This window comes from Chiroxiphia lanceolata, chromosome 26 (genome assembly GCF_009829145.1).
Source record: "Chiroxiphia lanceolata isolate bChiLan1 chromosome 26, bChiLan1.pri, whole genome shotgun sequence".
Classification (NCBI taxonomy): domain Eukaryota; kingdom Metazoa; phylum Chordata; class Aves; order Passeriformes; family Pipridae; genus Chiroxiphia; species Chiroxiphia lanceolata.
The window spans coordinates 4,899,446-4,922,678 of record NC_045662.1 but is presented as its reverse complement, the minus strand read 5'-3'; the positions used below and the strand labels follow the sequence as shown (position 1 = coordinate 4,922,678).

The 23,233-nt window shown below is 53.2% G+C and overlaps 1 protein-coding gene across 2 annotated transcripts; it reads right to left on the bottom strand.

The window, feature by feature from the left end:
• Positions 1-657: 657 nt before the first annotated feature.
• PIP4K2B (phosphatidylinositol-5-phosphate 4-kinase type 2 beta) lies at positions 658-23,152 on the bottom strand. 2 transcript variants are annotated; one of them, XR_004360924.1, is made up of 11 exons: positions 22,959-23,140; positions 14,460-14,557; positions 13,137-13,233; positions 10,402-10,554; positions 9,457-9,603; positions 9,078-9,116; positions 7,135-7,248; positions 6,601-6,859; positions 6,246-6,349; positions 5,174-5,353; positions 658-4,755 (listed from the first exon to the last, which is right to left on the bottom strand). XR_004360924.1 is itself a non-coding variant. In XM_032711257.1 (10 exons), exons 1-10 carry the CDS (start codon positions 23,136-23,138, stop codon positions 5,273-5,275), a joined length of 1,272 nt encoding a protein of 423 aa, XP_032567148.1. In that variant the 5' UTR covers positions 23,139-23,152; the 3' UTR covers positions 658-5,272. The 2 variants fall into 2 exon arrangements, 1 of the variants encoding a protein (XP_032567148.1); XM_032711257.1 differs by having other exon boundaries at positions 658-5,353; positions 22,959-23,152.
• Between the last annotated feature and the right edge of the window lie 81 nt (positions 23,153-23,233).

Below are 23,233 nucleotides of genomic sequence, written 5' to 3'. Positions count from 1 at the left end.
TCCCCTCAGAGCACCTGGATGTGAAGGGCTGAGCTGCAGCTCGTGGAGTGGGACAAATCCATTTGTTCTGGGAGCCAGGACTCGGTAAAATCAGTTCTTACTTAAGCCCCCCATCTTACAAACACTGTAAAAAGGCTTCTCCAGTTGTGGTCCAAGGAATCATGGGATGGGTTGGGTTGGAAGGGACCTTAAAGCCCACCCAGTGCCACCCCCTGCCATGGGCAGGGACACCTCCCACTAGCCCAGGTTGCTCCAAGCCCTGTCCAGCCTGGCCTTGGACACTTCCAGGGATCCAGGGGCAGCCCCAGCTTCTCTGGGCAACCTGTGCCAGGGCCTCCCCACCCTCCCAGGGAGGAATTCCTTCCCTCTGGCAGTTTAAAGCATCCCCCTTGTGCTGGGACACCTACCTGGCTGATGGCAGCTGAGCAGGACCCGGGCAAAGAGCACAGCAGGAAGGCACAGATGTACACAAAGTTTTAATTTTATTTTTCTCTGGTTGGAGACTCATCTTGTAACATGCATGCATTTCAAAACAGTAACAGTGTCTCAAACTGCTCCTAGCAAACAGACAAGCACAGAGGACTTAAAATTCCTATTTAAAAAACAGCAGTGAAAAAAACCTAGAATGTTTATTTTTTTTTTAGTTATTTTTTTTTTTTAGTTTTTAAACTTAATTTATTCACATTTGTTTTCTTTTCAGTTGCACTGATTAGCCCTGCCCAACCCTTGTGACCTGTGTGTAATCCACTCAACACGACTCCATCCAGCTGGTTTTTTTCTTTTTTTGGGGGGGGGGGGGGGGTGTGCAGCCAGAGAGCAGCACAACTTTTGGAGTGGTAACCGCTGAAACCACCCCAAAATGACGACCAGCAGTTGGCTCTTGAGCTTTTCCAACTCCAAAAGAGCAAGGAAAACGGGCAGTGGCTGATGGGGACAGTGAGAATGGCTCTGCAGAGGTGAGGGGGGGGAGTCCAGGGGTGCTGACCTCGGCAAGGGTGGGAACACCCCGGGCTGGAAAACTTCCTGCAGCTCAGGGAGGCTTGGAAAAGACTGCATAGTAGTCACAGGACTGGGAGCATCCACCACCACGGCCCCCAACTACCACACACCCTCACTTCCCCCTCGCTGGGCTCGGATCTGCTCCCCACCCGCTGCCCCCGTGGAAGGCAGAGCTCTGCAAAGCAGGGATTTTTTCCTCCCTTTCCCCCCCCCCAAAAAAAAAAAAAAAGGAAGTAAGACTCAAGTGGTTTAGTTTTCTCACTGATCATGCTAATCTGATTCCAAACCAGGATGCAGGAGCACAGCCTCCTTTTTTTCAGGCATCCCGAGTCACCTCCTGCCCCCCCCCCCGGGGATGAATTTCGTGATTTGTGGCTTTTTAGAATTAAACCCGGGTCAGGCAGAGGGAGCAGAGGGAAGGATCCCACCGTGCCATGAGGAGTGAACTCCTGCTGGTGTTCCCACAGCAAATTCCAAACCCCCTTCCCAGCACTGGCACCAAGGGTGGGAGCTCCTGGGACCCCTGGATCCCGTTGAAGGGTGACCCAACAGGCTCCCGAGTGGGTTTTATTGCACTATTGGAGCAAAGCTGTGGCTCTGCCCTTCCCTCTCCCACTCTTGGTGACACTGGAGGAGCTGAATCGACAGGGAAGGTGGAAATTCAAACTTCAAAGCAGGTTTTAGTTGCTAAATTTTGACAGATCAGAAAGAGAAAGAGAGAGAGAGACCCTGTGGAGTGTGGATCCCGCAGCTCCCTGCACAGCTCACCCTTCAGGCACTGCAGAGGTGCTGCACACTGATTATTTTGAACTCCAGCTGACCAAACTGCCCTGGTTTGTTTTTTTTTTTTTTTTTGTTGGAAAATCCTGCATTCTGATCCAAATCTGAGCAACCTGCAAGTCTGGCAGCCGAGGGGGGGGGGTCAGTCAAATGCACTTCAGTGTAAAGTGTTCTGCAGGGTACATGCTACAGACAGAAATATCTACATTCAGCAAACTAGAACTAAATTCACACCAGGAACAGACAACAAACTAGCACAAGCAGTTGTAAAACCAGAATTGAAAGGGCTGGGTTGTCCTTTTTTTTTTTTCTTTTTTTTTTTTTTAAATACTCCGAGTTAAAAAAAAGTGACCTAAAACAAGATAAAAACAAAAAAACCCAAACAAAACAAAACCAAAACGACAACAGCAACAAAAAAAAAAAAAACAAACGAAAGAAAAAAGTCCCTTTTAAAAACAAATCAAATATTTGCAGCTTCACTTCTTATTCTGGTAATAAAAATACTGTCTAGAAACAAAAAAAATTAGCATTTTTAACGTAATGCTACCTCTCAAAATGTAAACAATATACAAAATGCTTATGTTAAACAAAGTTACATACCTGGATAATACATCATTAAGTGAGAAAATTGCATTTAATTACTTTAATACACACAATATGGCAACTTGACAGAAGTGGCAGAATTGGGGAAGTGCTAAAGTGAATAGAGTTTGTGGGGCTTCTCTGATCACTTGAGCCAGAAACAGCCAATTCAATCCTTGCAGGAGTTTGGAGTGGAATAAGAAAATACAGTTAATTGCCCTCCAGCTGTTTTTCTCAGGACTTCTGTAAAGAGTGCTGCAGGGATTAACTGTATTTTAATTTTATTCCTGTTTAGGAAATCGGGTGAAGGAGATTTTTGCTCCCAGTTCCACTCGATTTTCTTTGGGTTGTTTGTTTTGTGGGGGTCTGCAGTTCACCCATTCCCTTCTCTCTTCCCCCAGCCCCCCTTTTTTTCCTCTTCTTTATATATATATATTGAAATAGATGATTTAAACAGTTCCAAAGCTGGTTTCCCCAAAAGGAGAAGGGCAAACTTACCAGGCCAAAGTTGCAGATATTCAATGCAGACTTTTTAAAACTGTCAGGAATAAAAAGTGATGGGTGTTTTAATCTCTAATTGACAGTAAACTTAAGTGCTTATTGTTTAAGAGAGAAAGCAACCAATCTAATGCCCACAAAAGGAAGCTGATGGTGCCCTGAAGTCCTCCCTTTTTGGTTTTTTTTTTTTTCTTTTAAAGGATTCTCAAGAGCTGCACAATTTGGGTTGTGGCTTTTCCAGCTACACACCTTAAGACACAGAGACTCTTCAGCCTCCCAGACAAGGGTGTGTTCACCCCCCCAGGACAGGGAAAGGACTCCAGGGGGGGCACCAGGAATTTGTCCCACGTCAAAGGGAATGACCGAAAAAAAAAATAAATATATTCATACCCCCTGTTACAAGCCCTAATTTTTGATTTCTTAAAGGACTCTATTTACAGTGCACTCTCGTTGGGCTCCTAAGTTTTTAGCCCCCTCTCTTTTTCTTTGTCCCATTTCCCAGGCTGAGACCTGCGGGATTCACGAAACGTGGGGATGGAACACGAAACTCCAAATAAAAAAAACAAAAAAAACCCCAAAAACCCCCCCAAAAAACAACCCCCAAGCCCACATTGAGAATCCAGCGTTAAAAGTCAGGGGGGGAGTTACCAGGATGTGATGAAGCACCAGTTATCTCTCGAAAGGACCAAATTCCCACACAGCAAAACTGTAGCACGTGTTACAGCACAGGACAGACATTCCAAACAAGCTTATTCCCGAAACAAAGGCATGTGTGAAAAACAGTTCCAAGGCAGATAAAAAGCGACAATGTTTCAAACTGCAAGAGGTGTTTGTTTTTTTTTTTTTTTTTTGTTCGCTAAAATCCTGCTCGGAAAAAAAAAGGAAACTGAAACCCAAAAAAAGAACCAAAAGGGGGGGGGGTCTCTGTAACTTGTGCAGCAGAACTAAGGAAACCCAAAGCAAGCCCGACAAGCTTGGCTGTGAAAAGTATTACAAGCATTCTGGAGACAAAACAGGACGTTATTCAGTCACTCCAATCAGTTCCAAATCCTCGGGGGGGGGGGGGGGGGGGGTGGAAAAATGATCTGGCGCAAAGCGTTCAAACGTTTCCACTCCTCGACTGTCGCCCTAGAGAGGGGTTTTTGGAGCAGAGGGGGAGTAAAACCGACCACAGCTCAAGTCCTGAGTCCTCTTGAGCAGTGGAATTTGCTCCACAGTCACAGCTCCCAGCACTCCCCACTGGCAGCGAGTCCAATTCCTTCGTGTGCAAGTCACATTGCCATTGGAAAAAAAAAAAAAGAAACCAACTAAGCCAAGAACCTCTGTCAGGAAACAAATTCAAGTACCTGTTGCAGATGGGGTGAGTAAGGAAGACTGAACATTAGCTAGATTAACACTGGCAGGACTGTGATGGTCAGCTGTGGCCTAAGAGACAACGGCAATTCCTGACCGAGGCGCGACAGGGAAACGTCCCAAGAGTCAAATGTTATCCCATAATATCTACAGGTACAAAATGCCTTTTTTTTCCTGGTTTTCTTTTAGGAAATCTTCAGAGTTGGCCAATTGAAAGCACAATGGGTCCGAGCACATCATTAGCTGAGGTTGGTCAATGCCACTACTACTTCTCACACTGGTTGTTTTTTTTTTTTTTAGGTTCTAGGAGTTACACCTTTTTTTTTTTTAAGAGATCATCTTTGGTAGATGTTCCATTTCCCTCGTCCTTCTTGTAAATCAAGTGCAGTTACAAAAAAGTTTGTTGGTTTTTTTTTTTTGTTACTTAAATTAACCAAAAAATATAAAGTGTCCCAGTCTGAATTTACCTAAAGTTCAGCGACTCCTCCTTATCAGAGTTATAGTTTCCGTCCTTGAAATGGTGAGCTATTTTCCTTCCAATTCCTACCAAGAGGGAAATAAAAGGGATTGTATGTCTTTCTGGTAAAGACAGTCCAATAAAATAAAAAGAAAAAAAAAAAAAGGAGTAGTTTGTGGAATCAGGCACTGCTTCACTCCCACTGAACATGATCTAGAGCCACCCCTTTATACAGTGCCACGTCATATCCCTCTGGGATCCTCTTGATCAGAGAGGAGAAAATGTCACTAGAAAGAGCAGTGCTGAAACAATGCACTTTGCTTGGTTTAAAAAGCCCTCAAATCTTAATGTCTGGGCACTTCTGTAACATAAAATCCCACTTTTCCTCCTGGGTCAAGTGGACTGTTGGAGGGTGCACCTAGAATGAGTTTTCTCTGAAGTCACGCAGTGCCACACACTCACCGCACACACCCACACACACCCACACACACACCCCACACACACCCCACATGCTGCTACAGTGTCTGTTCGAGTGTCACAGGCTGCGTTCTCTGGGTGAAGGAGCCCCTCTGCTCTTCCTTCCTCGCTGAAGGCTGAAGACAACTATGCCAGGATATTGGAGATAAACTCGTTGAAGCGTTTCGAGTACTGCTCGGGGTTCACGGTGGAGATCTCTGCCCCGGCCTGCAAGGCAGAGACAGAGCAGTCAAACACCCTCCTCCGAGGGCCAGGAGGGATCATGGCAGCACTGCTCTGCTGGGAAAGACCCGTAACAGTGTGCAAGCTCTAGGAGAAAGACCAACAGGTCTAGGGAGACCCCCATGGAAACTGCTTTTAGCTCCAGCTGCGTCTTCAGACCACGGAGACAAAGCACTGCCTTTGTTTCCTCGTGGTTTACAGGAGATTTAGAAGGAGCATAAAGAAATCATAATGGCTGGAGCTGGGCCAGGGGAGGGTTAGGCTGGATATTAGGAAAATATCTTCTTTCCCCAGAGGGTGGTTGGGCACTGACCAGGCTCCCCAGGGCAGTGGGCATGGCCCCAAGGCTGTCAGAGCTCCAGGAGGGTTTGGACAATGCCCTCAGGGACAGGGTGGGATTGTTGGGGTGCCCTGGGCAGGGCCAGGAGCTGCACTCCATGATCCTGATGGGTCCCTTCCCACTCCTTCTATATAAACTCCACATGGTGGTGGCGGTGGGTCGATGGTCAGACTTGCTGATCTTAAAGGTCTTTTCCAGCCTCAATGATTCCATGATCCCATGTCCTGCTACAACCTGGGCTTTTTTCAAGCCCTTTTGGGCAGCTCAGGATTGCTGCCAGGGAACAGGAGCCAGGGAACCCCCTGCAGCCAGTGAATTCCTGCACCTCCCAAACTGGGATGTAAATACAAATCATCCCCAAGCAGCCAGAGGGAAAATCTTTGTGGGACAGTGACGAGGGGAGAGCTGCTCCTGTGCAGAATTTCCACACTGGGAGGAAAATCAGTGCCAGGAGACACCCCCCCACACACACACAGAGGGCCATGCAGGCAGAGCAGAAGCCCCCCAAGGCCACCCCCCTGCCTGTGCCAGGCTTACCCCGTGTTTCACTGTTTTGGCAGCATGTGCAGCTTTCTTCTTCGCGTCGTAGGGCGTGAGGATGTCTATGATGGCCATGAAGTAAACTTCCTTCTTGGGGGCACCTGGCAAGGCAAGAGAGTCGCTGGCACCCTCTGAGCAAAGCCCAGCTCCGCTCCCCTCCTCCACAGACACCCAGCAGAGCTGGCAGGGAAAGCAGAAGGGCAGGGAACACCAGCGGGCCAGCACACCAGAAGCATCGCCGCCACCCCTTCCAGCTCAGCACAGCGAAGGGGAGGGACAGTCCTGCCACTGCACCGAGCCCAGGGCACCTCCTGGGGCCACCACAGCTCCCCCACGGGCCCACCACACTCACTTTCGTGGCTTTTCATGGCGTAGACGTCGACGGAGGGGTCGAACTCGCCGGGCCCGAAGAAGCGGGGGTAGTTGAGGAGGTTTCCGGGGCTGTCCGGGGGGGTCCCGTAGGAGGAGATGGGGTTTCCCCCCAGACCATCGTTCTCACACTCCTCGTCCTCTGCCCGATCCTCCACTTCCATCTCCTCCTGCTCTGCCCGGTCGACGTCGTGGATCCCAACCAGCAAACTGTAATCCATGATCTTCAGCTGAGCCAGAAACTGGGGGAGAGAGAGAGGAGTGAGAACGGCAGCCAGGTGGGATCAGAAATCCTCAGTCCTGCCCTGCCAGTGCCTCCCTAAGCAAGGGCTGTGGAGTGAGAGCTAAACCCTTTTCAGACTCCAGAGAATCTACACACGAGCTCCCAGGCCCACTGCCCTCAGCAGGAGCCTGACTGATCCAGGAGGGACTCGCTCTGCAGGCACTGCTGCACCCCTGGAGCCAGTGAGGATCCAGCCATGGGAGGCAGAAGAAGAGCTGTCCCCCAGGAAACTACCTCCACGTCCCGCTTCAGCTTTTCAAGGAAGTTCTTTTTACTCTCTTCTCCAACATGCAGCTTCTGACCCTCATTCAAGAAGTCGTTGTCCTTGAACGTTGGGAGATCCTTGGCCTGCAACGAAAAGCCTGTGTCAAATTCTCCAACCCTGGGGGAAGGGCTGGACCATGGATCCCTCAGAAATCATAAAATCACAGAATCAGCTGGGTTGGAAGGGACCTCCGAGATCATCCAGTCCAACCCTTGATCCAACCCCGCTGTGGTTCCCAGCCCATGGCACTGATGCCACATCCAGTCTCTTTTTAAAAATCTCCAGGAACAGAGAATCCACCACTTCCCTGGGCAGCCCATTCCAATGGCTGAGCACCCTCTCTGCAAAGAAATTCTTCCTAATCTCCAACCTAACCCTCCCCTGGCACAGCTGAAGCCCGAGCCCTCTTGTCTTGCTGATGGTTGCCTGGGAAAAGAGACCAACCCCCCCCCGGCTCCCCCCTCCTGTCAGGGAGTTGCAGAGAGTGAGGAGGTCTCCCCTGAGCCTCCTCTTCTCCAGGCTGAGCCCCCCCAGCTCCCTCAGCCTCTCCTCACAGCACTTGTGCTCCAGTCCCTTCCCCAGCCTCGTTGCTCTCCTCTGGACCTGCTCCAGCCCCTCAATGTCCTTCCTGAGCTGAGGGCCCAGAACTGGACACAGCACTCCAGGGGTGGCCTCACCAGTTCTGAGTCCAGGGGAATGTGTAGATTGAATGGACTCTGAGCTCTCTGGGGCTGTACCAGGGTCTTTTGGCTGTTTTTAAGGTGAAGTGGCTCATCCTGTCCACTAAAGATGAAAATGGCATCAGGCAGAGCACAATAATTATCAGTGAATGCACAGAAACTCAAGGGAGACACAGAGCAACTGAGCTTTAAACACTGCTGGGAAGATGTGCTGCAGGCTGGGAGCTGGACAGCTGGGCTCCAGCCTGACATGGCCCAACCAGCTCCCAGAACTGAAAAGAAATTCATTCTGTTGGCTTCTGACTCGGGGGAAAAGGGGTGAAGGCTTGAGAAAAAAAAAAATAAATGCTTTTTTCCCTAAAGACTTGAGTAAAAAAAAAATCAAACCCACTGTTTTTTGAGGAATCCACTCGCAGCAGGCCCTGAGGATTTCTCAGGGATGTGGAAGAACTTAAACTCCCTTGTGCAACTGGGAATTAAATGGCTTTGTTCTTACAGTGACACAGGAGCTTGTGGTGGCTTCATGATCTCGTGTGAATGGTCTGAGACAAGCTGCATATGCAGAAACAGCTCCAGGCAGCAAGTTGGGGACACTTGGGCATGGTGACACCAGAGATTTGAGTGTAAAGGGTTGTTCCCTGGTTTGTGCCAGAGATCCCATTTTAGGACAGGCTGGACAAAACCTGAAAATCCTACATTCCTGTGCAAAACATGAAGAACCACCAGAGTTACTGCTGAGATTTCCACAGGAATTTCAAGGCAGCATCACAGCTGAAGCTCTGCAGGGGCAGGATGCTCAGTCCTAAGTTCCCTGACAGGCACCAGAACCCAGACTTAGGACCATGCTGAGACATGGCAAGGGTCTGAGAGGAGCTGGGCTGGTTTATAAAAGCATCTGTTGGAAAATCCAACTGCTGACCTGCCTCAGTTTGGCATTCAGGGAGTTCTAGGGAGAAATCCTTCCATAAAGACACCACTGCTCTAATGTGGGGTTTGGGATTGTCCCCCACAAAGTTCCCCCCCCACTCCTGGCAGTGCCAGGGAAGCACCAGCACCTTCTCCCCCTGAGCAGTTACTGGGCACAGCCTGAAAGGTGGGACAGAAACAAGTTAGAACTCAGGGCCTGTTTTATATCCCCTGCTCAATACCCCTTTGGAAAAGGGAAATCAGTTGGATCCCATCTCCTTCCAACCACCAGGAGGAAGGAAAGGCTGGCCAGGGTTGCTCCATACCTTCTCTTTATCACTTGCTTCCCTGGATACTGTTGAGCCCTGGTAAAAAAAAAAAAAAAAAGATGAAGAAAATATCATTACCACACTGTGTGTCATATTCCCAATGAATTCACTGACAACATGCAGAAAAATTATGGAAGCATTTTTAAACTGAGTGCTCAACCCCCTTTCCACAATCTCCCTGGTTTAGTGTAGGTCACTTGGGATGGGGGAATGCACCAACATTTGAGCTCCAGGTGATGCTCCACCCAAAGCCCCCAAAACCTGATCCCTGGAACAAAACCCAAAGCCCACGACCCTGCTGAGTGGGTGTTACAAAGCTCAGCTCCCAGCCCTCTGCAGGAGCTCCCAGCCCCATTGGAGCCCTCCAAAGCCTCACCTTCAGGTCATATTTCCTGTGCACAGTCAGCCTGTGGCTGAACACGTTCCTGGTGACCACCATGTAGGTCTCCACGCCGTCCACCGTGAGCCGGTACATGCCCAGGAACTGGGGCAGGAGGGTGTTCCCGTGGCACTCCACGATGAACTGCAGGACAGCAGGGGAGGGAAGGGGCAGAGAAGGACAGTTCTGTCACACAGACCCCACCTCTGACACCACACAAGCTCAGCAGGATGCTGGGAGTGACTCTCCAGTTCCAACCCCCTGACACCGATGGGAAAGGAAAGGAGGCCTGAAACGTCCCCCGGGGTCCCAAGAAAAGGAGTCAAGGCATGGAAAGAACCTTCCAGCCCTCAGCTGAGACAGGGCATCCCATTCCCTGAGCAACCTGATCCAAGGAGTGGCATCCCTGCCCGTGGCAGGGGGCTGGAACTGGATGATCTTTCGGGTCCCTTCCAAACAAACCCATTCTGGCACTCTCTGACTGTGTGTGTGCCCAGCCTGCTGTGACAGCCAGGTGTGCCCTGGCACTGCCCAGCTTCCCTCCTTGTGGTTATCTCAGTGTACCTGACAGATGGGCTGGCACATAATGTGGACCAGGGTAGAACATTTCCAGCTGTCCCCCTTTGCCCCCCCCTTCCCTGCTCCTCTCCAGTCCCTCTGGAAAGTCTCATGCAAAGGACAGAATTTGGAGCATGTTTACAGGTCTCAGGTACCAGCAATCCATAATTCATTGATGTCAGGAACTGGGTGAGCTGTGAAGGGGCTCAGCAGCACGAGGAAACAGGCAGCTGGGCCACACCTGGCTCTCAGATCCCAAGGAACTCCGTTTTCTCCCACAAAACCTCTGCGGGAGCTCCAACCAGCTGCGAGCCCGAGCTCCGGATCCCGGGCAGATCCCGGGGTGTTTGCAGCCCATCTCCCAGGGTTCCAGACTCACCGTACCTGGTGGTACTTCTTGAGGATGTTGTGCATCTCTGCCACGTCCTCGCTGGACACGGCCTTGATGACAAACCTCCTGTCGTAGGTGGTGAGGAAGCGGGCGCCGCAGCGGCCCTGGCTGTCGCTGTTCACGGGGGCACTGCGGGTCACCGAGTTCTGGGGGGGCAAGCACAGGGGCAGGGACTGGCAGGGGCTCTGCCACCTCCCTGGGGAAGGAAGGGCAGCCTTGGGAGGCGAGGTGGGACACGGGTGAGCGGGGCCAACTCCTGGAACAGACACTCCGGGTGTGTTCCGTCCCCGTAACCATGTGCTGGGCAGGCTTTTTAAAAACCTGGACGGTTTTAGGGCTTCCATCTGGGCCTTTTACCTGCTGACATGTTTTACTCCAACACCTGGCAGGTGTTTATGAGGGCACTTTTTTTTTTTACTAAAGACACAGAATACACAGAGCTCTTGGCATGTCCTCCTGGAAACGGAACAACAGTCGGGGTATCTCTGGGGTTTGAGGAAAGCCAGAACAAACCGACTGAAATGGCCTGTTGCCTTTCCCATGTTTCCCATGGCAAAGCAGCTTAAACTGGCCAAAGTGGGAATTCTTTGCAGGTCATCCTGCAGCCAAAAGCCACTCTCAGCCCCTGCTATTCTTGCCATGGGACGTAAAAGATGGGAGTATAAATAGCCTGGTTGTTCTTCCGACAACCGGCAGCATCTGTCTTTATATCCCTGTCTCCACCCTTAGCAACGAGACATTGCAGTTCCCCTTCAGACTCACAGCACGACTGGAAAATCCCAGGAAAACTGCACAGCAAGGATCTGCCACGAGCCACGACACGAGCTCTTTGCTCTGCTGCCTCTCCCCAGGCAGTGGGAGCCTCATCCCTCAGTCAGAGCCACTGCTCTTCACACCTGCCAAGCCCAGCAGGTCACCTGTGTCCTGCTGGTCCCCTCCATCACTTCCAAGCTCCACCTTCCATCTCCACCCTGCCCAGTCACCAGCGTTTGCTCAGGAGCCATTTTATCAACCAAGAGCCTCCCACCAGCATTTCCCTGCCACAGGTCCAAGGAGAGAGTGCAGAGCTGTGGCTCTGAAGCACAGCAGTGCAAACACCTGGATAATTTAGCCAGATGCAGATCCAGCACCTCAGGGCTGGACAATGTGTTTCAGGATGGATTTTTTTTTTTTAGGTGACAGTCACACTGCTCTCTCCTCTCCCCTGAGCTCTGGAGAGCTGGCAGCAGAGGGAGCCTGCTCAGCTGCAGGCACAGACAGAGCCTGCTGTGAAAAAGGGATTTACCGTGTCACGCTGCAAGTGAGCCGAGAGGTTTCCTTTCAGAATGAAGCATTTAAAGCTTCTAAAACTTTAATGAAGCGGGGGGGGGGAAACTCTACCGCTGCCAACGGCTTTAGAAAGCGTCAGGAAAATAGAGGCAGAGGGAAAAATCCCCTTGTTTCTTGCTGACATTTGCAAGGGAGCCTGTGCTGCACAGTTTAATCAGGCCCTCACCTCAAAACCACAGAGCTTTTTCTTCTGGAGCTGGGAAGCAGAAATCATGACCACACAGAGCTTTACCAAACTCAGGGCCCTTCGGTTCCCTTCCTGTCCCTCCCACCTCTGCCACACTTGGGGTGTTTAATGTTTAGTGTTCTGGCTCCATTCCCACTCAAGCCATCACATTTTACCCACCTTGAATTTAGGTCAATTAATGTTTTCTTTTTAAGAAGCCGAACTACCCCAGAGGTGGGAGGAACAATCCCTCAGGACAGCAGGGGAAGTGTAAATGATGAAGCTGGCACTGAGAAGCACCAAGAGTGTTGGGCACCCTCGGGGAGGGTGTGACACAGACGGGTGTGCCGGGGGCACACACGCAGGACCAGAGGGAAGGGGTTTGGTGGGAGCAGCAGGAACAGCTCTGCTCCCACCTCCTCTCCCCACCAGGCAGTGCAGTGAGGAGCAGGATGCCCAGAGCACTCCCCCACGTGCCTCCCTGGCTGGTGGATCCCGGGGATATTCCAGCGGGTGCCCCGGTCCTGGCGCCGTGCCCCATCCGTCAGCGGCAGCGGGAGCCGAGGACAGCGGTTTGATTCCCGGCCACCCCGGCCTGCCAAAGGCCACGCTGCCATCAGAGCCTCCCTCCCTCTCTGCACGGGCTGTCCCCTCGTTTCTGAGATCCCCAGGCAGCCTCCTGCTCATCTCCTGCTCTGTGTGTGGAAGGGTGGCCCTGCTGCAGCAGCAGGAGCTGCGACATCTCTCTCTCTCTCTCTCTCTCCCTGGATTTAAGCCCCCAAAAAGTCTGTCCCCTCCAAGGCCTTAGGGGACGTGTCCCAGAGCAGGAGCCACCCTGATACACCCAACTCAACAACACACACACTTGTGTGTTGCTTTACAGATTCACCTGAATCTGTAAAGCAACACCAGACTCATTTTCCTTGCAGATGTTCCACACTGGATCTTTGTCATCCTCCAGCTCCTGCCTTTCCACTGTGGCTCCTATTTCATGCCTAGATTTAAACTCCTCAGAGCAGGGACCATCTTCTCCTTCTCCTCTTGCCCAGTGCTTGGCACAGCAAGCTCTCCTGCACTGCTGTGGGCCCTTGGGTTACGGCAAAACCACTCAAACAGCGATTACAAACCCAGAAGAGCTGATGATAACAATGTTTGTACCCTTGTTTCTCCACCAGTTTGGTTATTCTGTCCTAGGGAAGGGTGTCAGGAGGGCAGGGAGGGAAGAGCTGGTACCTGATAGTCCTGATCATCGATCCCAAATCTCTCCCGGAGGTTCCGGAACACCAGTGGACAATATTCCTTAAATTTAAAGCGACTTGGCAAGTTCTCCCTGGGGCAGAAAAGATATTTGTGTGCAACAACCATCAGCTCGGTGAAATCAAACTCGATTTTTCTCCCGCTTCTCTGCCAACCCCCCAGGGATATCCCATCCCCTCCCACCTCCAAGGGCCCCACTCTGCAGGTATTTCCCCTCACTAGGGATGTCTGCATGCCTGCAAAAGCCATCTCTCCTGACTGACAGGCTGCCTGGGTGAGGATGCCTGTCCTGCAGAACAATCTCCTCTGTCACAGGCACAGATGTGACAGGATCATTTCTCTCCCTGCCCCTCCTTTGCTGCCTCGTGCTGTGCAGTCCCACAGCTGCCCCCTGCACGCTCTGTTACTGGGGAGGATGAAGAGCTGCAGGAGAAGGGAGGTGGGTGGGCTCTGATTTCAGATCCCATCAGATCACTCGTGTGTCAAAGGAAAGGTCACAAACCCGGAGCACAGGGGGAGAGGGGGGGAATGAGCTCCAGCCTGGCATGTTCCAGACTCAGCTTTGCTGCCAGGCTGCCCCCGAGCACAGGACAGTGGGAACACACAGCATTCCCTGTCCCTGAGAGCTGCATCTGCTCCCTGCCCTGCCCTGATCCTGCCCAGAGAGGATGGTCCTGCTTGGACACGGTGGGAGACATTTTGGCAGCTCGTTGTGGGTGAGAATCCTTTGCACCAAAACGTGGGAAACTAAAATCTACGTAGGAGAAGAGGGAAGAGCAGATACTGCACGTTGTATGTGCCAGGGAAGGCAAACTTTCCAATCACACTCCCACTCTCCAAAGCTGATCCCTGGGAAACTCAGTGAAAACAAAGGATTAACCAGGGAGTGCTGCAGCCCTGCACTCACACAGAGCAAGGGTGGGGAACACGGCTCTGAGCACCAGCCACCACCAGGGCTCCAGAAGGGCTTCCAAAAACGGATCTTCTGGGAAAAGGAGATGGGAGTAACTCCACAGACACCCCATGGGCCAGGGGCACAGCACAGCCTGAGGGCTGTCAACAGTCTTATCCCTCAAAGGACAGAAACCAAGCCACAAAAGAGCACCTCAGTGACAGGCTGACCCCTGCCACGTCCTGGTGAGAGGCCTGAAGAGGGCACAGGCTCAGGGCTTGTGTCCAGCCATGCCAGATCCTCTTGGAATTTTGGCTGGGAACAACCCAGGCGGCCTTCACCACCCCTGCTGCCCCACAGCAAAGAGCTCCCATTGGGGACCAAGAGGTTGGGAAGCACCTACTTACTTGTTGAATAGATGATTGTCCACCTTAATCTTACTGTAGGCTTTAAAGTCATCAGGCATCAACATGACAGGGACGGGGACATTGCTGAGCTCGTTGATCTGAAAGAGAAGGGAAAAGGAGACTCAAACTTCTGTTCCACTGCCCTGCAGGGACTGTCAGTGGACTTACAGGGATGCCAAACACCCCAGAGGCTGGTTTGGGAGCACTGGAACCCATCAGACTGGAGCAACTGTGGTTAAAAGCCACAGCACCCTCTCATTCCATCACATGCCGAGTCCTCACCTCCTTCCATCCTTTCACCTTCCACTGACCATCCAAGATACAGCTGAGAACCCAGACACACCTACAGACCAAGAAACAGCAGATTCTATGTTTTCACTAAGCCCCCTTTGCCTTTATTTAGGAAATGTTGCATCAGCCAGTTTCTTAACTAGTTCTCCCTGTTACAGATCACTGATGACCCAAGTCTTGGCCGTGGATGGGCTCTGGGAGCTTTGGTGCAGCCCAGCACAGCTCCCCATGGATGCTGTTTCTATGCTTGCTGTCTCCTGTTGCTCTTATCCCACCTTCTCTGGAGGGATGAGTCACTCCACTAGATTGTTTTTGCTCCTTAGTCATGTGTGGCAGCCACAGGAACACAGGGAAGCAGAAGAATGAACGTTCAGCTACTATTGTACAGACAGGCTTGTGCTGCAGCACCCAGCAGTGACAGCACTAATAACAATAATTAAAGAACAACAGAAATCCACCTCTGGGCTGTGTCTGGCTGCCCTGCCCCACACAAGCCCGTGCACTGACAAGGCTGTGCCAGAATCAAGAGCAGGTCAAGAGGCACCGTGTTTCTGAGGGCCCTGGTGTCATCCACTCCCAGGGACTCCAGAGCACTCCCATCTCACTGAGCTGCTATAAACAGCCTGGATTTAGGAAGCGATTTCATTCCAACTCCGTTCCCATAACTACTGTGCCAAGCAGGTATTGCTGGAGAGAGAGGCAGACAACACTGGCAACAGCAGGGTTTGGCTACGAGTCAGGCCTGGGGTCTGTTCCCAACACCAAAATCTTCCGCAGGTCAAGTGACTTCCAGCACGCTTGGAAAGCTGCTGGAAAACTTCCCTGCTGTCTGGGAACAGGGGCCAAGTCATCAGGCTGAGAGGGAAGGGACTCCAGCTCTGGGATTCCCCGTTCCCTGCGTGCAACAGGACACACAACACTGCCCAAACTGCTGCCACATCCCTGCCCGACCCCGCCAGGACCATGGGATCCGGAGACCCGCTGAGACATTTCCATGAGGTCCCTGTTTATCACCCCCTTTTCCCCCCCATCATGAAAAACCAGACCAGATTTAACACACGTCAAGACTGGAGAGAAAGACACATCCACAAAAAGAAGATGGCTATTTTCAGAGCCAGCCATCCCACACACCAGATAAGCGGGAAGCGAACCGGCCACGGCTCCGTTGGGAGCAGAAAAGGGGCTCTGCACAGCCCTGCCCTGTTCTTCCTCAGGGCAGCACAAAGCACTCCCATAAAACGCTCTGGGATGCATGGAAAACACTGCACAGGGGAATGAATAAATAATGTCACCCCCCCAGAGCATCAGCGATCCCCACGGAGCAGGGAGGGCAACGCCAAGGCTCAGTCCTGCACTGAGCTGCTCCCGGAGCCAGAGGCGAGGAAAGGGAGGAGGATTCCAGGTGAGGAAGGGATCTCCCAGCTCCCAGCCACTGCAGGGAGCTGCATCCCAGTCCCACGCAGCAACCTCCCCTGGGGGTGAGGAGAAAACAACTAATTCTGTACCAAGGCAGAGGCGCTGCCTCCAGCCACTAATTATCGCTGTCTCCCAGGAGGGGGAAGCCCGACAGGGCGCAGCTCCTGCCACACGCCTGCTCCCAGCCCCCCTCCCGGCTGGGGAAGGCACCAACGAGCCGTTATCAGCTCCTTGCCGAGCGGAGGAAGGGTGCTGACGGCTGAGGGGGAACAGCGACTCGGAGACTGGCTCCTCCCCGGCAGAGATCCCGACACAAACGCTTCCCGGCGGCTCCGGGTGCCCCGGTTTCTGCCACGGCACGAACCTCAAAGCGAAGCGGGTGGCACTTGTTGCCGCACTGCTGACTGGCAGAGATGGTGCACCGGGATACCTTGTTTCCCTTCAGAGGTGCTCCCGCTCCTCCCGGGATGCAACAGCCACAAAAATCCCCCCCCCCCCCGCAGAAGCTTTTCCTCCCTTCCAGCTGCTCCCCGGGATTTCTGGGTGCTGTGGGATTTCGGCTCCGGAGGAGACAGGGAGAAGGACAGGGTTTGTGCTGGGCACCAAAACCTGGATGAAGAGCTGGACTGGCCCTTTCTGGTGCCAGCACTGCCCACCCGGTGGTCACTGGCCCTTTGCTCCTGACACCAACCTGGAAGCAAACATGGGTTTGTTTAGTTCATTTTTGCTGTCGTGTTAGTTGGTTTTTTTTTAAATTTGTTTGTTTTTTAAACACTGTGCGCTGCCACAGTAACACCTGACACTTCCCAAAGGGAGAGGAATGAGAAGCCCCCCCCCCCCCACCACCACCCTGGAACGGGGATATCCCAAACCCTCCCTTTCCCACAGCACAACCCTCAGCATCCAGTTCCCCTGCCTAAGGATTATCCAGCAGCAAGTGAGCCACGGGGAGCCTAAAGGATGGCCCAGCACCCATCACCTCTCCGGAGGGATCCCTCTGTGCTCGGGCTTATCCCGGTGGAATCTGAGAGCAGCCTCCGGGAGCAACGTGACTAACGCCTGGCACATGTTTGCTCTCTCGCCTTCTCCCCGGGGAGGGGCGTGGAGAGCAGATTATATATAGCAGAGTGTGTGTCTCGGGGTATTTATGCTACAGGAGGCAAGGTCACGGCAAGGAGCACGGCAGGGAGGGGCTCCGGGCAACCTCCGCTCCCGGGAAGTCTGCTCCCGAAAAAAGAGACAAGTATCCCGGTTGGAGGAAGTTGGGCTGCACCAGGATGTTTGGGGTGGGTACAGGGTGGGCAGTGAGGTCTTGGTTTTTTGTTGTGGAGGAGGCAGGTGCAGGGATCACATCACATCACACCCCCGGGGCTGTTTGGAGTGTCACCCCCGCAGGCACAGCTGTGCCCGGGGTGTTCCCACACCCCTACAAAGGCTTGAGGGGTCCCCAAAGTGCAAAAAGAAGGGGCAGTTTGGAGCACAAAGCTCTTCAGCCCAGGGATCTGCCCCCACACCCAGCCCAACGCTGGGTTTCTGTGAGGATTCCAGAGTTTTAGTCCCGATCTGCCCTTGGATCCGCCTGAAAAACGAGCCCCTGGTTTTGCCCAGTCCTGTCATGCCCCGAGTTTTCCACTTCTAGAAGCACAGACCCCTGAGAGGGACCAGCCCAGGCTGAGAGCACCATTACAAGTGCATTTTGCAGAAAGACCTAAGGCCCCGGCCCTGCCCCTCCCAGGTCAGCTTTCCCAGCGGGAATGGCACATTCCCAGAGCCTCACAAAGGGCTCAGACACACCCCGGGCTCGGGGGCTCTCAGGAGTTAAAACCAAGACCCATTTTACCCTGGAGCACTAAGACAGGGATGCTTTCCCATTTCTCAGCTGGTTCCACCATATCCTGAGAACAAAGGAGCAATTCCCAAGGAATCCAGGCAGCCTCGTGTGCCCAGAGTCACTCCAGCAAGGAAGAGAGGTGCAGATCAAAGGGACATAATCCCAGGGAAAGGCAGGCAGATGCCACCAAGGAGGGGCTTGGGGCAACAGCAGATGAGGGAGGGAAAAACCTTCATCCCACCCTCCTCTTCAGCAGCCTGAGAGCAGCGAGCTCAGCCCTGCAGCTCCTCCAGCTCCCCCAACTCCCTTCATCCTCAACCAGCACAGTTCAGCTGTGCCTAAGACACCCCTGGCCTCCCAGACCTGGAAAAAACACCTCCTCAAACACCTCCTCCCTCCCTCTCTCTCTCTCTCTCTCTCTTTCTCTCTCCAGCTTTTACTTCCTGGTCACTGGAATTCCTGAGCCACACCAGTCAGGAGTTCAGGGTTGACAATTTGTGTTTGCCACCAAAAGCCAACCCCCTTTTCCAGTAAGAGGCACATCATTATTCCCTGTCATTCAGGGACAGCTGTTGGGACAAACGGGCCAGGCGTAATTTTGTTTCAAAAACCTGACTGCAGCCTCAAAGTGGCAATTACCATTAGTAAATTGATGGGAAAATGCAATTTGTTTACTAACAAGATCCAGCTGATGGAGTGTGCAGAGCCTACTCTCCAGGATTCTTTAGGGCAGGAATTTGCTGGGGAAAATAAAGATACTTTGTTCCCCCCTCCAAGCCTTTCAAAGGCATCCCCAAGTACTTTGTGAGCGTTAGTTAAACTTTATTATCCCTCTGGGGAAGGAGGTAAAAGACACATGGCAAAAATCACTTCAGCACGGAGACAAACCCACATCTGCAGCAGAACTTTGCTGCTGCTTAACACAGTAAAGGAACTGGGTGATGGTTTGAGGAAAAAAAGCCTGTTTTCCATGAATTAGAGCATGATTAATCAGTATCCATGCTAACAACCCCCCATGCAACGCCAGGGAAAGCATGAATCTTGTAGTCAATAATTCCTGCCAGTGCTCTGGGGACAAGGGAATGCTCTAAGAGAGGGGGGAAAAAAAAAGCAGCCCCTGGTGACAGCAAACCCACCCCTTCCCAGAGAAAGTGCTTGGAAGCCTGTGGAAAGGGGCCCTGGCTGTGTCACAGGCAGAGGAGTCGGTGCCACCCTCCTGTCACCCATCCTGTCAGCACAGCTCCAGGACCATGGGAACCATCTCCCAGTCCAGGTGGGCAGAGCCATTGCTTCCCTTGCTCCTAAAAAAACCCCGAGGAATGGGAAGGTTCAGTGACCCACCCATGGCCACACCAGCCAGTGGCAGAGCAGGGAAACGAGCCCCATTTTCCTGGCTGAACTACCCAGGAAAACCTTCCTTTTCCCTCTGTGGCCAGCAAGGAAAAGGGCTCCTGGAATCCTGATTTAACTGGGATCACATTCAGAGCCACGGCCTCGGTCATTACCAGGGCTGTCATGGCCATATGCTGCTCTCTCCAGAGGTCAATTAGAGCCAGGGCAGACAGTGGGGCTGGGAAGGACAGATCCAGGCTGTTCCCACTGTGCCAGGACCAATTTATGGGATTTGAGCATTTGATATGTGGCAGATGCTGCTCTGGCTACAATTAACATGGCAACACCAAGCCCAACGCTGCGGAGCAGGGAGGAGCGAGCTGCAAATCCCAGTTCTGCTGTTTCCCTGGAATACTAACGAGCTGTGCTCTGGCACCACTCCTAAAGGTCCTGGGAGATGGGCTGCTGCTCCAGCCAGGAATCTAGAGCCTCTGGAGCACAGGAGGCTGCCTCAGGGAAGGTCCACACGGCCAACAGATCTCCCCCTTTGCACAAAAATGAGATGTTTATGCCACCCCCTGTCCCTGCCAGCATCCAGAGCCACAGGGAGCCTTTCCAGCTGAACTGGTACCTTGAGGAGCATCATCACAGCCCGGCCAACTCGACTGTTCATTTATCCAACAGATCCAGGAGCCACTCCCCAAACTCCCTGGGATCCCAGTGCCTCCCATAGCCAGCACCTCACAAGCGTTTCCATGGTTTCCAGAGCACCACACAACACTGGGTTCACCCTGCTGGGTGGGAGACAGCTGCTCCCTTCCAGAACCATCCCAGCCCTCCCATCCCGTGCACACAGACCCATCCAGGGCACGGATGGAGCAGCACACACACACATCCAACCCGAGGGAGCTGCAGCTCCTCTCCCAGTGCCATGACGACAGCAAGCGAAGCTTCCCGGGAACCATCTCCACGTCTGCTGGGTTTAGTGTGCTACAGCAAACTCAGAAGTCAAGGGGGAGCCTCTGTGGCTCCCCTTCCCTCTCTCCCCTCCCCTCCCTGAATTTTTCTAGCCCAAAATGTACTTGTTTGACTAATACCACCCACGTTTGGCCCCACTAACACGGGCCACGGCCCCACCCCGATCCCGATCCAAACACCGGCCGGGGAGCACCAGGACAGCCAAGACCCAGCTCCTCATTCCAACACTCCAAACTGCTGTCCCAGAGACCAGTTGCTGTTCTTGGGGTGCTCCTGATCCTCTCCAGACCCATCCCTGCCTGTGCTCACACCAGCTGCTCACGAGCTTGTTTAAAGGCGAGGCCGAGCCGTTGCCAGACTCGGATAATGGACCCACGGGAATTTCTCCAGTGGATTGCACAAAATGGTTGTTTGGTTGATTTGTCTGTGAAAAAGTTCATCTCAGAGGCAAGTCATTTTGACAAGACTCCTGCTGGCACAGCCCCGTGGCTGTGCTGAGAGCTGTTTTCTCCTCCTCCCACTCCAAGGATCCCAAGGCAGAACTCCCAGGACACGGCCAAGAGACTCACCCACCCCTCCTTGTCCAGCTCTGCTCCAGGAGCCAAACGCTGAACAACCCCCCCAGAAGACTTGTAACAAAGTTTAAAGGTATCCCTGAAATCATTTCCACCCGGTCCAAACCCATCTGAATTCCAGTTCCCACATAACCAGGGCACCAGGATCATCTCCCAGACACAGCCCAGGATGAGCAGCTGCTCGTGGTGAGTCAGTGGAGCCACCTCAGCTCAGAGCTCTGTCACAGCAGCCCTTTCTGGGCACTCAAAGACTCACCCAAGCCCAGAGAGCCGTGGCAGAGAGGTGGAGGGATTTACTGGGAAATCCTGGATGCCTATCCAAGGGTGAGGAGGTCACAGCTGAACTTTTCTCACCCCCTTTCCCAGCCCCTCAGGATACCCTGGCTCCTTCTGGCAGCAATTTCTTCCTAATACACATCCCATATAATCTCATTACCAGCTTAGTGTCGCCTTGGTTCCTCCCTTTGCCCAAATATTTCACAGCCAAGTGCTCCCAAAGTTCCACTGTCCTGATCCAGGGCCTCAAATCCCTGCCAGGCTCTGACTACCCAGACAGCTACAACAAAAAAAACCAACCCAAAACACAAAAAAAAAACCCCCGAAAAAGGCTAATTTCCACCAAGCAACAACCGTCCCTAAGAGCCCAGGGACTGGAACTCCAAAGAATCCCACCAATTTCCATTTCTTCAGGGCTTCTAATGGCACCACAGATCAAAGCCTGATTAAACTCATTATCCTGCTTCCTGGGCAAGGCTTTGAGCACTTGGAACATCCTTTGACTCCGTGCTGAACTACATTTGGAAGCTTTCACTCCAGCCAGGCAAGGCAGGAATGCAAGTCTGATCTTTTTTTGGTGTGCTATTTGTTTCTGGGGGAAAAAAAAAAAATATTAAGCCCAAATCCCTTTCACTCTCTAGGAAACAACCACTAATCCACTGGAGAAACAGGTGTGTCTGAGCCCTAAAAGTGGATTAATTCAGGAAGGGATGAGGCTTCTCGATTCTCTGACCACCTAGAACAGCATCCAGCACCCACATCCAGGAATCAATCCTCCTCTCCAGCACGAATTTGTGCCTGACATCACAGAATATTCCAGAGAAAACATAAAGATGGTCTTAGGAACTGCCAAAGGAGGTGGATTAGAGCTGAGCCAGCACAGACATTCCCAAGGGACCCTCTCCCACCTCCCTCCTGAAACCGGCTCCCACAGGAACAGAGGCCAAGAGCACAGGCATGGCCTGAGTCCTGGAAGCTGAAGCCTGGAACCAAAGGGAGACAAGGCTGGACAGACGGAGCCAAAAGGCCCTTTTTTTTGGGATGGAGATAACACAAACAATAACCCAAGTGAGGAGCAGGGGTGTCCCCTCCGGGCTGTGACACCAGGGGGTCCCTCACTGTGACAGCCACAGGGTGGGAAGGCAGGGGCTGGGACAGGGGACAGGGCTGTGGGTGACAAATTAGTGTCCTCAGGGTCCCCCCCAGTGCCACAGAGGGGGGTGTGACAGGGCAACAGGACCCGAAAAAGCATCGCTCCCCCTCCCCAGCCCTGGGAAAAGGTGCTGGAAAAGGTGCCAAGGGTGGGTGTGGGGGGGGCAAAGGGACGTGTCTGGGAAGGACCCCTGACCCCAAAGTGCCTGGGGATGGGGATGCTCCGGGCAAGGAGCCCCAGGAGAAAGGGCACCACCGGGAACAGATCCCAGGGAGGGGCTGGATCAGGGATGGCATGGAAAGGGGGGGAAGGCTGGGATTTAAGGGGAGAGAGGGTGTGGGGGGCAAAACCTGCTGTGGGGAGGGAGGGCTGGGAAAAGACCCGGGGTGAGAGGGAGAGGGGAAGGGTCTGACCTGGGGGGGGGCTTGGGCACCTTCTGAGGGGCAGGGCCGGGTGTGAGGGGGACAAGGGGGATCGGGGAGATGGGGGGGACGAAGGGGATAAGGGGCAAGGCCGGGTGTGAGGGGGCGAGGCCCCGTTCCCGGGGGTCAGTGCCGGGCCCGTTCCCGGCTCTGAGGGGGGAATGAGGGGAATGTGTGTGTGTGTGGGGGGGGGGGGGGGGGGGTGCCCGCGCCGCCCGCTCTCACCGTGTGGTTCGCCCCCCACATGAGGACGCTGAGCAGCGGCTCCGAGGCCCGGAACAGCTTCACCTTCTGGCACACGAAATGCTTCTTCTTGGTCTTGGTCTTGCTGGCGCTGAGGGCCGAGCCCAGCGCGGCCCCGCCGCCCCCCGCCGTCCCCGCGGCCCCCGCGCAGTTCGCGGCCATGGCGGACCCGACCGACCCCCTCCCCGCGCCCCCCTACCAGCGCCTCCGCATGGTTCCGCCCGGCCCGGCGCACACACCCCCCCCGCGCCCCGGCC